Source organism: Erinaceus europaeus, chromosome 9 (assembly GCF_950295315.1).
Source record: "Erinaceus europaeus chromosome 9, mEriEur2.1, whole genome shotgun sequence".
NCBI classification, from domain to species: domain Eukaryota; kingdom Metazoa; phylum Chordata; class Mammalia; order Eulipotyphla; family Erinaceidae; genus Erinaceus; species Erinaceus europaeus.
In genome coordinates this window covers 115652371-115669292 of record NC_080170.1, presented here as the reverse complement: position 1 = coordinate 115669292, position 16922 = coordinate 115652371, and the positions used below count along the sequence as shown (strand labels likewise).

At 40.3% G+C, this 16922-nt stretch overlaps 1 protein-coding gene and 1 pseudogene across 1 annotated transcript in view; both read left to right on the top strand.

The window, feature by feature from the left end:
* The window catches only part of LTN1 (listerin E3 ubiquitin protein ligase 1), a 70904-nt gene that overhangs the window by 11356 nt on the left and 42626 nt on the right, over positions 1-16922 (top strand). The window contains exons 2-7 of the mRNA XM_060198575.1: positions 4219-4422; positions 6376-6474; positions 8414-8644; positions 8868-8920; positions 11199-11379; positions 15387-15560. Coding sequence (XP_060054558.1) covers positions 4219-4422; positions 6376-6474; positions 8414-8644; positions 8868-8920; positions 11199-11379; positions 15387-15560 — 942 coding nt within the window. The remainder of the gene's footprint in view (positions 1-4218; positions 4423-6375; positions 6475-8413; positions 8645-8867; positions 8921-11198; positions 11380-15386; positions 15561-16922) is intronic.
* LOC107522819 (small ribosomal subunit protein eS28-like) lies at positions 14633-15373 on the top strand (annotated as a pseudogene).

Sequence of the window (16922 nt, the reverse complement as noted above, 5' to 3'; positions counted from 1 at the left end):
TTAGCTCCCTTATGTCTTTACTGATTTTCTTCCTGGATGATCTGTCAAGTTGAGATAGTGGGGTATTGAAGTCCCCTACTATGATTGTATTACTGTTAATATATTGCTGTAGCTCTTTCAGTAGAAGTTTGATGTATTTAGATGGCTTCTCATTGGGTGCATAGATATTAATAATTGTTAAGTCCTCTTGATTGACTGATCCTCTGAGCATTAAGCAGTGTCCATTCCTATCTTTTTTAATCTTATCTATTTTAAAGTCTATCATGTCAGATATGAGAATAGCTATTCCTGCCCTTTTTTGTGGGCCATTGGCTTGTATGATAGTTTTCCATCCTTTCACTTTAAGTCTGTGTTTGTCTTGTTGAGTTAGGTGAGTTTCCTGTAGACAACATATTGTTGGGTTGTGTTTTCTGATCCATCTTCCTACTCTGTGTCTTTTAATAGGTGAATTCAGGCCATTGACATTTGTTGATATCAAAGTTTGAAGATATTTTAACGCCATTCTTGTAGAGTTTTAGAATGTTTTGATATATGTCCTATTTGTGGTGGTCTGGTTGTTTATAGGAGACCTTTCAGAACTTCTTTCAGGGCAGGCTTGGTGATGGTTGCTTCCTTCAACTGTTGCTTGTCTGAGAAGGTTTTGATGCTTCCATCTAGTCTGAATGACAGTCTAGCAGGATATAGTATTCTTGGCTGAAAGCCTTTCTCATTGAGCACATAGATATCTTGCCATTCTCTTCTGGCCTGTAGTGTTTGTATGGAGAAGTCTGCTGCTAATCTTATGGGTTTTCCTTTGTAGGTGACTCTTTGTTTTTCTCTTGCAGCCTTGAGGATCCTCTCTTTATCCTTATTCCTTTCCATTCTAAGTATGACATGTCTTGGTGTCTTTAGGTCTGGGTTAATTCTGTTTGGGACCCTCTGGGCTTCTTGAATCTTTATGTCATTGGTGTTGTCTAGACTAGAGAAATTTTCAGCTATTATGGCCTGGAGAACGCTTTCTTCCCCCCCTTCTCTTTCTTCCTCTGGTAAGCCAATAATGCGTATATCGTTTCTTTTGAAGTCATCCCATAGGACTCTGTTGTTGTTTTCAGCATCTCTTAATCTCTTTTTGAGATCTCTTACTTCTTTTTTAGTTGTCTCTAATTCATCCTCAATCTTGCTAATTCTGTCTTCAGCCTCATTGATTCTATTCTCTCTGCCCTCTACTGCTTTCTGGAGTTCATCTATTTTGTTGCCCTGCTCTGATACTGTTTTAGCTTGTTCAGCTAGTTGCCTTCTTAGCTCAGCGATTTCAGCTTTCAGCTCTCTAATAACCATGAGATAATTAGAATTTTCTTCCATGTTCTCATTTGTTGTTCCTGCATTTCTGATTACAATTTTTTCAAATTCTTTACTCACTCCTGTTATTATTTCCTTAGCTAATGATTGGATGTTGAACTCGTTGTTTTGTGCTTCACCCTCTGGAGGACTTTTAGCTGGACTCTTGTCCTGGTTCGAGTCTCCAATATTTTTTCTTGTTGTTTTAACCCTTTTATATATTATGTTATGAGTTCCCTTTATCAGTACTTTTCAAATTATTGATCACTATTGCCTGGATTGACTTGTGTCTAAGTAATTTAATTAATGGGTTTACAGTGGTGGAAGTTAACAGTTTTTTCAATCCCTGAGTTGGAGCTCAGTGGTGTAAAAGCCTCTTTTTTTTTCTTCCCTGTAGGCTATGGGAGCCTGAGGGCTTTTAAACTATCAATAGGCTTCTTAGCTTAATCACTGACTCCTGACCAAGAGATAAAGCAGGGTGTGGCAGAGATAATCCAGTGGTTATGCAAAGAGACTTTCACAGCCCCTCAGCTATGCCACCAAGGTATAGGTCTTCTCCTGAGTTTCCCGGTTAGATCTCTGTCCCCTGGTGTCCCACCCTGTTGCTGCTCCAGATTCTGAGGGTAGTAGCAGTGGAGACTCAGAGTTGCACTTGGTGGGTCTCTGGGGAGTCCTCTCCTTCCTTCAGCTGTCCCCTTGTTGTGGAGCAGACTGGAGGTGGTGTCTCCACTGATAAACTGTTGAACTGTTAGCAGTCACTTAATCTCTCCTTAGGCCCCTCTCTCCTCTCTGTCACCAGCCACGCGTGTTTGTACTCACGGGTGATTTACTGGGTTCCTGTGGTCATTCTAGTCCTGTCTTGTTTTGGTCCGGGTGGTCTCCTTTGGTATTCCTAGTTGATCCGGGAGAGGAGAGGAGAGGAGGGGAGGGGAGGGGAGGGGAGGGGAGGGGAGGGGAGGGGAGGGGAGGAGAGGAGAGGAGAGGAGAGGAGAGGAAAGTGATCTGCTGCTCGTAGCTCCGCCTCTGGAAGTTGAATCACACAGTACTGATTTTTTTTCTTCTTTCTACCACAGCAGTGTTCAGCTCTGATTTAGGGTGATGCCAGGGGTTGAACGTGTTCTAAGGAGTTTCAGGCATAAACGTCTTTAGAATAAACACTATGCTACATCACTGGCCTTAAAAGTATTATATATTTTTAAAATTTTTTATTGGGGGATTAATGGTTTACAGTTAACCAGCAAAATACAATAGTTTGCACATGCATAGCATTTCCCAGTTTTCCACATAACAATCCAACCCCACTAGGTCCTCCTCTGCCATCCCTCCCCCCACTATCCACCCCATAGTCTTTTTCTTTGGTGCAATGCACCAACTTCAGTCCAAGTTCTACTTGTGTTTTCTCTTCTGATCTTGTTTTTTAGCTTCTGCCTTTGAGTGAGATGATCCCATATCCCTTTGTTTCTGATTTTTCTCACTAAACATGATTTCTTCAAGCTCCATCCAAGATGAGCTGTAAATGGTGAAATCATAAGAGTACTAATTCTTAACTATTTTAAAAAAGTTATTCTCTTTTTTTGAAATACTGTTATAGCTCATTAAATTGATATGATGAGCCAGGTCCCAGAGAGAGAGGATGCAAAGGTGAGAGATATTTAGATGTAGTAAGAGGGTTATGTGTGCCTTGGAGGGGAAGAGAGGGCAGGACCTGGCAGAAAAAATGGGGCAATTATCTACAAATGTAGACAGGTAGTTGTGGAGATGACAATTAACCCTTGTCTGCAACCTTAGGAGTACTGCAGTGGTTTGTAATGGAGGGACTTAGGATTCAGAACTCTGGTGGTGGAAAGGATGTGGAATTATATCCCTGTTGATAGGTAATTTTGTAAATTAATTTTGAATCGCGGGAGTTGGGTGGTAGCGCATCAGGTTAAGTGCAGGTGGCAAAGCGCAAGTTGTAAGGATCCTGGTTCAGGCCCCTGGCTTCCCACCTGTAGGGAGTCGCTTTACAGGTGGTGAAGCAGGTCTGCAGGTGTCTATCTTTCTCTCCTCCCTCTGTTTTCTCCTCCTCTCTCCACTTCTCTCTGTCCTGTCCAACAACAACGACATCAATAATGGCAATAACTACAACAATAAAACAAGGGCAACAAAAAGGAATAAATAAATAATAAAATATTTTAAAAATAACATTGGATCACTAATAAAAATTTAAAAATTGATATGATGAGCCACCAATGAATTGTATGTACCCCGTGTTAAAAACATTTGGATCTCTAGGAAGCCAGGAAATAGTTCCTAGAATCACTTTTTAAATTCATTTATTAATGAGAGAGTCAGAACATCTGATCTGTTCAGCACTGAGTATTGAACTTGGAACCTCACCCACACATTTAATGTTCTTTACTCACTGCACAGCCTCCTGGGTCATTCCTAGAATTGTTATTGATACGTTCTTGGTGACAGAAACATTTGACTTTACAGAACATTACAGTAGATGAAATCTTTTTTTTTTTTTTTTCAAGGTCCGTCCAAGATCGGCTGAAAATGGTGAAGTCACCGTTTTTAATAGCTGAGTAGTATTCCATTGTGTATATATTCCACAACTTGCTCAGCCACTCATCTGTTGTTGGACACCTGGGTTGCTTCCAGGTTTTGGCTATTACAAATTGTGCTGCTAAGAACATATGCCAGTCCCTGTTCAGGGCGCCATTTGCCTGGCTGGGCTAGCTTCATGCGCGGTAGAGAGATGACCAGGGACTCATCAGTAGATGAAATCTTAGCCTAGGAAAGAAACTAGTGAGAACTTATTTCACTGTGGGGATTGTAAAAAAAAAAATAAAATTACTTTATAAGGTATGCAAAGTTAAGTTTTGAACTTTGACTTTTTCTCTTCCTTTTTACCAGCCTTCAAACAGTGGCCGAGCTGCAGAACTACTTGCCAAAGAAAAGGGAACCGTGCCTGGATTTATTGGTTTTGGAACATCTCAGAGTGACCTTGGCTATGTCCCTGCTATTCAAGGAGCTGAAGAAATAGATAGCCTTGTAGATTCCGATTTCCGAATGGTGCTGCGGAAACTTTCTAAGAAAGATGTCACAACAAAATTAAAAGCAAGTTTTATTGTCTTCATAAAAAGAGAGAACCTTCTTGTTAAAGTGAAATCATAGGCATACTTGATGTAAAGAAAAATAACAAATTATATGTCTTTAAGATTATTTACAGGGGGTCGGGTCGGGCGGTAGTGCAGAGGGTTAAGCGCAGGTGACGCAAAGCGCAAGGACCGGAGTCAGGATCCCGGTTTGAGCCCCCGGCTCCCCACCTGCAGGGAAGTCGCTTCACAGGCGGTGAAGCAGGTCTACAGGTGTCTTTCTTTCTCTCCCCCTCTCTGTCTTCCCCATCTCTCTCCATTTCTCTCTGTCCTATCCAACAACGACATCAACAACAGCAATAATAATAACTGCAACAAAACAAGGGCAACAAAAGGGAAACTAATTAAAAAAAAGATGATTTACAGACACATAGACATTATTATTAGTAGTAGTAGTAGTAGATAGAAGTTGAGAAATAGGAGCAGAGAGAGAGTGGAAAAGACCACATCTCTGAAGCTCCCTTCTTTGTGATGGGGGCTAGCCCTGAGCCTGAGTCACACACATGGCAAAGCATTGTGCTCTTCAAGTGAGCTATTTTGCCAGCCCAAGACAAACACGTATACGTAGACTTATACTTAGTTTAAACATGATTTTTTGAGGAATAACTTAGTTTGTTTCTCTGCACTTTTTAAATCTGTTTTTCAATTCTGGCTGTATAATTTTTCTTACTAGAGCCTGTAATTTTGACTCCGTGGCTTTATTTCATGTATCCATGTATACATACACAAACATAGCCTATCTGTGTGTTTTTAAAGATTTATTTCACAGAGTTGGGCAGTAGCGCAGCAGGTTAAGCGCAGGTGGTGCAAAGTGTAAGGACTGGCACAAGGATCCCTGTTTGAACCCCTGGCTCCCCACCTGCATGGGAGTCGCTTTACAAGCAGTGAAGCAGGTCTGCAGGTGTCTGTCTTTCTCTGTCTTCGTCTCCTTTCTCCATTTCTCTCTGTCCTATCTAACAATGATATGAATAATAACTACAACAATAAACAGCAAGGACAACAAAAGGGAGTAAATAAATAGAAGAAAAGATTTATTTTTTAGGTGAAATAAGTCAGAAACAGAAGGATGAATATGGGATGATCTCACTCACAGGCAGAAGTTGAAAAACAAGATCAGAAGAGAAAACACAAGTAGAACCTGAGCTGCAATTGGCGTATTATTGCACCAAAGTAAAAGACTCTGGGGTGGGTGGGTGGGGAGACTACAGGTCCAAGAAGGATGACAGAGGACCTAGTGGGGGTTGTATTGTTATATGAAAAACTGGGAAATGTTATGCATGTACAAACTATTGTATTTTTCTGGTTAACTGTAAACCATTAATCCCTAATAAAGAAATTAAGAAAAAAAAGATTTATTTCATGAGAGAGAAAGCTAGAAAGATCAGAACAGCACTCCCGCTGTGGTGCTGGGTCTCAGACCTGAGATTTCAGCTATGTAAAGTCTTGTACTCTGCTGCTGTGCTTCCTCCCAGACTGCCAAATGAGCTTTTTTTGTTAGTATACACTTTAGTTTTTAAGAAACACTGAGAAAGGTTTCTACCATACTGGCCTTAGAGGAGTACTTCACATTAGGCGTTTTGACACTAGGAGAAATTCTGATATCTCTTCCATTGTTTTTACAGAAGCAATTTGTTCTCCTTTTTATTACTATTGTTATTGTCATCATTATTGTTGTTATACTTATTTATTTCATCAAAGCACTGCTAAGCTCTGGCTTATGGTGGTGCAGGGCATTGAACCTGGGAATGTGGAGCCTCAGACATGAGTGTTTCTTTGCATAACCATTGTATTGACTACTGTGCCCCATGTATTCTCTTGTTAATTTAAAATAGAATAAGCTTCTAAAACAGAATGAATAGCCACTGGCTGCTATTGTGCCTGTTGATCCTTAGCAATGCCAATTATTTTCTCTTAGGCTATGCAGGAATTTGGAACCATGTGTACTGAGAGAGACACAGAAATTGTCAAAGGAGTTCTTCCCTACTGGCCAAGAATTTTCTGCAAAATTTCACTTGTAAGTATTAAGAATTCACTAGCCTATTTCTGTTATATATATATAGTTGCAGTCATGGGAACTGTCAGATTTATGATTCATTTTTGGAGAGTGTCTTGAAATGTTCTGTCAGTATTATAAAGAGCAGATCATGTTGGGTCATAGGAAGTGCATTAATGAGTATGTATTTTCAGAAATGGGGTTATTACCAAGAGATTTGTCAGGTGCTTTCTGCTCAGTGAATTTTGATAAGTTAGTTTCCTTTTATATCTGCTGCAAAAGAGCAACAGTGAACTGCTTAGTTAATTGAATACAATCTTAAGTAATTGGGAGAAAGGAAAAGTTAATTATTTTGTGTAATTGGTGGTGGTAGATTTGACAGGATTTAGTTTAGCTTTGTACAAAGGTGAATTCTTTTTTTTATTTTTTATTTTTATTTATTTATTTATTTATTTATTTTCCTCCAGGGTTAATGCTAGGCTCGGTGCCTGCACCATGAATCCACCGCTCCTGGAGGCCATTTTTCCCCCCTTTTGTTGCCCTTGTTGTTGTAGCCTCGTTGTGGTTATTATTATTGCCATTGTTGATGCTGTTCGTTGTTGGATAGGACAGAGAGAAATGGAGAGAGGAGGGGAAGACAGGAGGAGAGAAAGATAGACACTTGCAGACCTGCTTCACCTCCTGTAAAGCAACTCCCCTGCAGGTGGGGAGCCGGGGGCTCGAACCGGGATCCTTACACCGGTCCTTGCGCTTTGCGCTACATGCACTTAACCCACTGCGCCACCGCCCGACCCCGTGAATTCTTTTTTAAAACAATATTTATTTATTTATCACCTTTTGTTGCCCTTGTTGTTTTATTGTTGTAGTTATTATTGTTGTTGATGTCATCGATGTTGGACAGAGAGAAATGGAGAGAGGAGGGGAAGACAGAGGGGGAAAGACAGACACCTGCAGACATGTTTCACCACCAGTGAAGCGACTCCTCTGCAGGTGGGGAGCTGGGGGCTTGAACCGGATCCTTACACCGGTCCTTGTGCTTTGCGCCACCTGTGCTTAACCCGCTGTGCCCGACTCCCCAAAGGTGAATTTTTTTTTTTTTAAATGTCCATCTCTTTTATTTTCCTTTCTTTTAATTTGTGATTAATATTAGGTTGCAAGATTGTAAGATGACAGTGACTAGTTCCCCACAACATCCACCACCAGAGTTCTGCATCTCCACCCTCTGCACCTCCCAAAGAGAACCACCAGCGTTTTCATAAGACTTAGAATTTACTTGCTTCTATTTTTTTATTTTTGTTTTCCTCAAGTTCATGTATATCAGATCTCTAGATTCCACACATGAGTAAAACCATCTGGTAGGTGCTTTTCATCTTCTTACTTATTTTACTAAGCATAATCACCTCCAGTTCCATCCATTTTTGCCAAAGGTGAATTCTTAATGGGTTGTCATAGTATATTGAAGATATCTGTATTTACTGTGTTGTCACAAAAGTCATGAAATTTTTAGATTTTTTTTTTTTTTAAGATTTTATTTATTAGTGAAAAAGATAGGAGGAGTGAGAGAAAGAACCAGACATCATGCTGGTACATGTACTGCCGGGGATTAGGAATCCAGTGCTTTACCCACTGTGCAACCTCCTCTGGGCCACTTTTTGGATGTTTTCAATGCAAACATGCATCCAGACTTTTCTGACAACCCAGTTTTTTCATAGGCTAGAGCTATTTTTTTTTTTTAAATTTTATTTATTTATGAGAAAGATAGGAGAGAGAGAGAAAGAACCGGGGATCAAACTCAGGACTTCATGCTTGAGAGTCCAGTGCCTTGGCCGCTGTGCCACCTCCCAAAGCACTGGCTAGAGCTATTTTAAGCCATATTGTATTTTTTTTATTTAATTTTTTATTTATAAAAAGGAAACATTGACGTATCGTCAATTAAAAAGACGTATTGTATTTTTAATAGGATCATGACCGCCGTGTTCGAGAAGCCACACAGCAAGCTTTTGAAAAACTTATCCTGAAAGTAAAGAAACAGTTGGCTCCGTATTTAAAAAGTGTAATGGGTTACTGGCTAATGGCTCAGTGTGATACTTATACACCAGCTGCTTCTGCTGCAAAAGATGCCTTTGAAGCCGCCTTCCCGCCAAGCAAGCAGCCTGAGGCCATAGCATTTTGTAAGGATGAAATTGCAAGTGTAAGTTCTTTGAACCATCATCTTAAGTATTTAAGCAATGAAAGTTGTATTTTATTCTTTTTGCTGCCTCCCTGTTATTTATTTGTATGGTCATGCAACCCTTTATTTAATTCCATTTATACTAATGTGTATTAGGGCCTATGTATCCCAGTTTACTATTGTAGCAAATACGCTTTGGTGAACGTTCATTTGAGCCTTTAGAATTTCTCTCCCTCTATTATAGGTGCTGCAGGATCATCTTCTAAAAGAAACGCCAGACACACTCAGTGACCCACAGTAAGTTGAGTTGATCTAAGTAATGCATGTTAAAGGATTTGTTGCACTCGTAGCTGCTAAGATGGTGATTCCAGTGTGAGATTTTAAAAGGGTGATTCTTAATATAGACATGTAATATGCCAGGTTCTGTTCTCAGTGCTTTTACTTATAGTTGTCCTGCTTCCCCCTCCACACTTTTTGGTAAGTGGAACAGGAAACACTTGTTAAAAATACACCCAGAGGGAGTCAGGCTGTGGCGCAGCGGGTTAAGCACACATGGCGCAAATCGCCAGGACCTGCATAAGGATCCCAGTTCGAGCCCCCGGCTCCCCACCTGCAGGGGAGTCGCTTCACAAGCGGTGAAGTAGGTCTGCAGGTGTCTGTCTTTCTCTCCTCCTCTCTGTCTTCCTCTCCTCTCTCCATTTCTCTCTGTCCTATCCAACAACAACGACATTAATAACCACAACAATGTTAAACAACAAGGGCAACAAAAAGGAAAATAAATAAATAAATAAACTTAATTAAAAAAAATACACCCAGAGAGAGAGAGAGTGGAGAGACATCCACACATGCATGTGTGTACATAGTGTCCAGGAAAACCCCAGATATTTCAAGTTTACTTTTTATCTGTAACAACATTGAACTAGACAAGTCAAAAATCCATACTTCTCACACTTGTTTCCATCATGTAGTCCTCCAAACACCAGAACTTTTAAGGAAGGGGAAAACAGCAGAGAGGATAGGACACACATGCAAGCACACAGAAAGGGTGCTTATGAAGAAGGCCTTCTCCTGCTATTTAACTTGGACTGTTTAGGAAAGAACACATTTGGTTCTTTTCGGAAGAGATGTTTTTAGATTTTTTTTTTTTTTTTACATTTATCTTTTGGCGGTCATAAAGGAACCATTTTTTATTTTATTCAGATCATGTGACTAGGGGGATAATGACTTATAGTACAGTTGCTGACACATAGCTACAATTTTTCATTTCCCCATGAAGGGTGCCTGCAAACACTTCTGCCCCTGCCTTAGGTTATTTATGTATTTATTTTGCCAGCACTCTGCCCAGCTCTGGCTTATGGTGGTACTGGGGATTGAACTTGGGACCTTTGGTGCCTCAGGCATAATAGAAGTGTGTCTGCGTAACCATTGCCCTATCTCCCCAAACCCTAGGTCCTTTTCGTCATCATGAACTGGGGATTCCAGTGTCCTCTCCTCGTCCCTTCCTCCCCTCCCTCAGAGCCCTTTGCTTTGGTGTAATACACCACACCCAAGTTTCACCTTGTATTTTTTCCCCTTTCTCTCCTTGTTTAAAATCTGGCTGACATTTAAATAGTTGAGGAACTATGAGTAGTACTTTTGAAAGAATAGTAAAATGTTTCATTTTTATTCTTTCTTTCTTTTTTAAAGATTTTATTTATTTCTTTTTGTTGCCCTTGTTTTATTGTTGTAGTTATTATTGTTATTACTGATGTCATTGTTGTTGGATAGGACAGAGAGAAATGGAGAGAGGAGGGTAAGACAGAGAGGGGGAGAGAAAGATAGACACCTACAAACCTGCTTCACTGCTTGTGAAGTGACTCCCCTGCAGGTGGGGAGCTGGAGGCTCGAGCCAGGATCCTTATGCCGGTCCTTTTGCTTTGCGCCATGTACGCTTAGCCCGCTGCGCTACATCTCAACTCCCTTATTCTTTCTTTTTAAACAAACTATTAGGTACCTCCAATAGAAGATAATCTTAGATACATTGAGAGTCCCTAGGTATACTTAACACACTTGTTTTAGGCCACTTTATTTTTTATTATCTTTTTAAATATTTATTCCCTTTTGTTGCCCTTGTTTTATTGTTGTGGTGGTGGTTGTTATTGATGTCGTCATTGTTGGCTAGGACAGAGAGAAATGGAGAGAGGAGGGGAAGACAGAGGGGGAGAGAAAAATAGACTCCTGCAGACCTGCTTCACCTCCTGTGAAGTGACTCCCCTTCAGGTGGGGATACAGGGGCTCAAACCAGGACCCTTCAGCTGGTCCTTGCGCTTTGCACCACCTGTGCTTAACCCACTGCACTACCGCCCAACGCCCCTTTGTTTTTTATCTACTTTTGCCTGGTACTAGTTAAGAAAAAAAAATGTGATTAGAATCTATGTATATCTTTAGAGGGGAGTTATTTAGCACTGGGAAGATATAATATAGAAACAAAATATTAGTAGGTATTCATTGATAAAACATTGAAAATAAAGGTGTCAGTGGAGTAGTCTGACTTATTCTCAGTCCTTACATGTGTTTTATTTTCTTTCACATCAAGAACTGTTCCAGAAGAAGAAAGAGATGCTAAATTCTATCGAGTTGTAACTTGTTCCTTATTGGCATTAAAGAAGTTGCTTTGTCTCTTACCTGATACTGAACTCGAGTCATTGGAAGAGAAATTTAAGAATCTTTTATCACATAATAAGTTTTGGAAGTATGGAAAACACAGTATACCTCAGGTATCTTAATCCTTTTATTTAAAGACTTTCTCTGGTTCTTCTTTCTTCCTAGTTGTGTTAGTTTATACTTTATGCTGAAAACTCTGCAGCATATCTTTGTGGTTTCACCAAAGAAAGTTCTGCATTTTCTGATTTTCATTAGTTATTGGGATGTCAGATTTAGAGGTGAATGACATCATTCACCATAAGGTTGTTGGATGTGGTCTGGGAGGTGGTGCAGAGGATAAAGCATTGGACTCTTAAGCATGAGGTCCTGAGTTCAATCCCCAGCAGCACATGTGCCAGACTGATGTGTGGTTCTTTCTCTCCTCCTTTCTCATTAATGAACAATATATATATATATATATATATATATATATTTTTTTTTTTTTTTAAGGTTGTTGGTGTGAGTAGCCAGAGAATTAACTCAACTGATTAGAGTATTGGACTTGCATGCCTTAAGTCCCAGTTTGATCCGTAGTCCCTCTTCTGCCAGAGTGGTGGTCTAGCTTGTTCTCTCTCTGTCTCATGTGAATCTCCCTTTCTGTTGTATGTATTAAATAAGACTAATCTTTTTAGAAGAGATTGACTTTATTTCTTAGAGAGTGAGAGAGAAGAGAGAGATTCAGAGCATCTTTCTGGCACATACAATGCTGGGAATCAAACTTGAGACTTCATGCTTGAGAGTCCAGTGCTTTATCCACTGTAACATCTCTCAGGCAGTTAAAAGATTTATTTAGATTGTTGTTATTGAAACCATATTTTATGGTTATCAGTCTTCTTCCTTGATGATAACATTTACAATTGTACCATGTGTGGGTTTCTTTCTTTTTAAAAAAAAATTTTATATTTATTTATTTATTTATTTATTTATTCCCTTTTGTTGCCCTTGTTGTTTTATTGTTGTAATTATTATTGATGTCATTGTTGTTGGATAGGACAGAGAGAAATGGAGAGAAGAGGGGAGTGCAGAGATGGGGAAAGATAGACACCTGCAGACCTGCTTCACTGCTTGTGAAGCGACTCCCCTGCAGGTGGGGAGCCGGGGCCTGTAACCACGATCCTTGCGCCGGTCCTTGTGCTTTGGGCCACTTGCACTTAATCCGCTGCACTACTGCCCAACTCCCTGTGGGTTTCTTTTTAATGTATCTTTCTTGGGATTTTAGGATTTCTTGAATCTGTAGATTGCTATGTTTCATTAGCTCACTTTATCTTTTCAGATAATTTATCTGCTTTATTTTTTCTTTCTCTTTTGGGATTCTGATTGTAATGTTATACTTTTTCATTCTGTGTCTCTTATGTTATCATTGGTGTTTCTCATCTTTTTATGCTATTTTATGTCTACTTTTGCTCTAACATTCAGTCCACTAATTCTCTTTTTAGGTGTATCTCAGATGCTGTGTAAAATATGAAGTGAATTCCATTCCTCCTCACTTCTTACTCCTCCCCTTCCTTCACCCTCCCTCCTCCTTTTTTTTTTTTCCCCTCTTTTTCTCTTTTTTTTTCTTTCTTATGGTGGTGTTGGTGATTGAATCTGGGCCCTTTGTTGATGAAGTTGACTTTTTATTCTCTCATTTTTAGTGTAGGAATTACGCTTGGTTCATTTTCCTGACTTCTTCTAAGATCGTTTCCCATTCAGTGTTTTCCTTCCTTCCTTCCTTCCTTCCTTCCTTCCTTCCTTCCTTCCTTCCTTCCCTCCCTCCCTCCCTCCCTCCTTTCTTTCTTTCTTTCTTTCTTTCTTTTTAAACTTTGGTATCTTTAAATATAGCCATGATAAATATATTTATTAGGGACTGTGTAACTCATAATATTGTCTCATGTGACACCAGAAAGTGGACCCAGGGCCTTGCACACATAATTCCACAATACTGTGGAATTGCCTCCCTGGCCCAATTTCCTACTACTATTTCTTTCTTTCTTTTTTTTTTTTTAATATTTATTTATTTATTTATTTATTTATTTATTCTTTTTGTTGCTCTTGTTGTTTTATTGTTGTAGTTATTATTGCTGTTGTTGGATAGGACAGAGAGAAGTGGAGAGAGGAGGAGAAGACAGAGAGGAAGAGAGAAGGAGAGACACCTGCAGACCTGCTTCACCGCCTGTGAAGCAAATCATCTGCAGGTGGGGAGCTGGGGGCTTGAACCGGGGTCCTAACTCAGGTCCTTACGCTTTACGCCATGTGTGCTTAACCCGCTGCGCTACTGCCCGATTCCCCTCTACTACTATTTCTACTGCTACTACTGTTATTATTGGGTAGGAAGGGAGAGAGAGAAAGGTAAAATGATGACCCACAGAGAGGAGAGATTCCGCAGTACTGCTCCAGCATCCATGGAGCTGAACCCAGTCCCTCATGTGTATGTTTTGTGTTGTACTGGGTGAGTTTTCTCCTGATCCCCTAACTGTAAGATTTAAAGTTCCATTACAGTGTTATCATTTTTCCTACTTGTGGTGATTCATGGTGTCTTTTATTTCAGGCTTATTTGACTTTGTATGAGTTTGATTCAGTAAAGAAATTGTGGGTGTCGGGCAGGTGGGCAGTGGAGCACCTAGTTACAGGGGCCCAAGTTAGAGCCCCTACTCTCCCCCTGTAGGGGCCATCCTTCACGAGCAGTGAAGCGGGTCTGCAGGTGTCTGTCTATCTCTCTCCCTTTCTGTCTTCTCCTCTTCTCTCAGTTTTTCTCTGTCTTATCAAAAAAAAAAAAAAAGAAAGAAAGAAAAAGGGGGGAATGGCCGCCAGGAGCAATGTGCTGGTACCAACCCCTAGTGATAGTCTTAGGCAACAAGCCCCCCCACTCTCCAAAAAAATTTAGGGTGGAGGAGACAACATAGTGGCTATGCAAAAAGGCTCTCATACTTGAGACTTAAAAGTCTCAGGTTCAATCCTCTGCACCAACATAAGCCAGAGCTAAGCAGTGCTCTGGTAAAAATAAATAAATAAGGGGCAGGAGTAGATAGCATAATAGTTATTGCTAAGAAACTAGTGCCTGAGGCACCAGAGTCTCAGGTTCAGTCCCCCACACTACCATAAATAAGCCAGAGCTGAGCAGTCCTCTGATATAAATAAATAAATCAGTGAATGAGAGAGAGATATACAAACCAGAGCACTGCTCAGCTCTGGCTTGTGATGGTGCTGGGGATTGAACCTGGAACTTCAGAGACTCAAGTTATGAAAGTCTTTTTGCATAACCACTATGTTATCTTCCATACCCATTTAAACGAAATATTAAAAAAAAAGAAAAGAAATTCTTAGTCCCACTGCCACCACGATGCCATCATGAACACCAGTCGCATGTAGCCTATCAAACTGGCCATGGTCACCAAGGTGCGGGGCCAGACCGGCTCGTAGGGACAGTGCACACAGGTCCACGTGGAGTGCACGCAGGTCCACGTGGAGTTCAAGGACGACACCAGCCGCTCCATCATCCGCAACGTCAAGGGCCCTGTGCGGGAGTGTGACGTGCTCGCGCTCCTGGAGTTCGAGCGTGAGGCCCGCAGGTCTCAGATGTCTGTTCCACCACCGGCCCTCGTCAGGATGACCTGCCTGCCACTGTCAATAAGCAATTTGTATTAAAAAAAAAAAAAAAAAGACAGAAAGGAAGAAAAGAAAAGAAAAATTCTTTCTGCTTTTAATTTTAATTTTGCTAATCCATGATGGCTTTTCAGTCATGTGAGCTCTCTTAGGAAAATTTTGCAAAGTCCATTCTCTTTAGATAAAGGGTGAGAGACAGCAGGAGAGAGAGAAAGAGAAGAGAATGCTCCACTGTTAGAGAAGCGTCCACCCCACAGTTGCTCCCATGTGGTGGCCTGGGACTTGAACCTGCATCCTTGCCCATACTAAATAGTAATGTGCTTTACCAGGTGAGCCACCCACAGGCTCCCCTATCTAGTGTATTTTCTAGCTTTTTTAGTTTTTATCAATGGGAGGGTTATTGCAAATAATTTATCTACCATTATCGTAAATGAAAAAAATTTTGGGGGGAGCTTATCTGGTCTCTTAATTCAGATACTCATTTTGTTTTTTCTATTAGATCCGCTCAGCTTACTTTGAGTTAGTTTCTGCTTTGTGTCAGCGTATCCCACATCTGATGAGGGCTGAAGCACCCAAAGTGAGCCCATCAGTTCTGCTTAGCATTGATGACAGTGACCCCACTGTGTGCCCCGCTCTCTGGGAAGCTGTGCTGTATACACTGACAACTATTGAGGTATGTGCTTACAACTATTGAGGTAATCCACCAGGAATCCTTGTCTTCTTAGCTGTATTTCAGAAGCCTTAGGTATATCAAAGATCCTATCAGGTTATAATATCTAAAAATTACTAAAAAAAAAAAAAAAAAAAGCCTTTCTTGTGAATAAAATGTTCTACCCAAAGTTTTCCTGTAAAATTTTAAGTGACTATAAGATAGCATAAACTTTTTTTTTACTATTTATTTATATTATTCTTATTTAATTTTACTTTGCTTTTAGTTTAGCTATTGCTCACTAAACTTGTAAACTCATGAAGTCAGCCTGTCAGCATCATATTTAAGATTAAGCCTTGCCATCCTTTTTAGAAAAGAGATTTTTATAGGAAAAAGAAATAAAACAAAAACACTTGTTTGTCTTGATGAGCTGGGTCTTTGTGCATGTGTGATTTCACTATTCCCAGACCACATTTTCACTAGGGTGTGTGCGTGTGTGTGTGTGTGTGTGTGTGTGTGTGTGGCTCCACAGTGTCAGAGTTGCCTCTGGTGCCATGGCACCTTCCATGTGGTACTAGAACTTGAACCAGGACTTTGTACACGAACAGGTGCACACATGTCTTACTTGGTGAGTTCTTCCAGTTCCAGTTTTTAAATTAAAAAAATTTAAAGTAGATAGATATTTCTGGCCAATATTGTACGGGAAATGTGTGACATTTGAAATTACTATATGTAATAAATTTTGTATGATGTCATGGTTTTTTCTTTTAATTTTTTAAAAATTTTATTTATTTTCCCTTTTGTTGGCCTTGTTTTTTATTGTCATAGTTATTATTGTTGTTGTTATTGATGTCATTGTTCTTGGATAGGACAGAGAAAAATGGAGAGAGGAGGGGAAGACAGAGGGGGAGAGAAAGTTAGACACCTGCAGACCTGCTTCACTGCTTGTGAAATGACTCTCCTGCAGGTGGGAAGCCAGGGGCTTGAACCAGGATCCTTACGCCGGTCCTTGTATTTTGCACCACCTGCGCTTAACCCGCTGCGCTACCGCCCGACTCCCTCTTTTAATATTTTTACTATTGAATTGAGAGGGAGGAGAGAGACCTGCAGCCCTGCTTCACCACTCATGAAACTTTCCTTCTGCAGGTGGGGACCAGGGGCTTGAACCTGGGTCCTTGCACTTTAATGTGAGCACTTAAGTAGGTGTGCCATTGCATGGCTCCAATGTCAGTGTTTTAATGGGGATATTTTTAGAACCTATTATTATTATTTTTTAAAATATTTATTTATTCCTTTTGTTGCCCTTGTTTTATTGTTGTAGTTATTATTGATGTCGTTGTTGTTGGATTGGACAGAGAGAAATGGAGAGAGGAGGGGAAGTTAGAG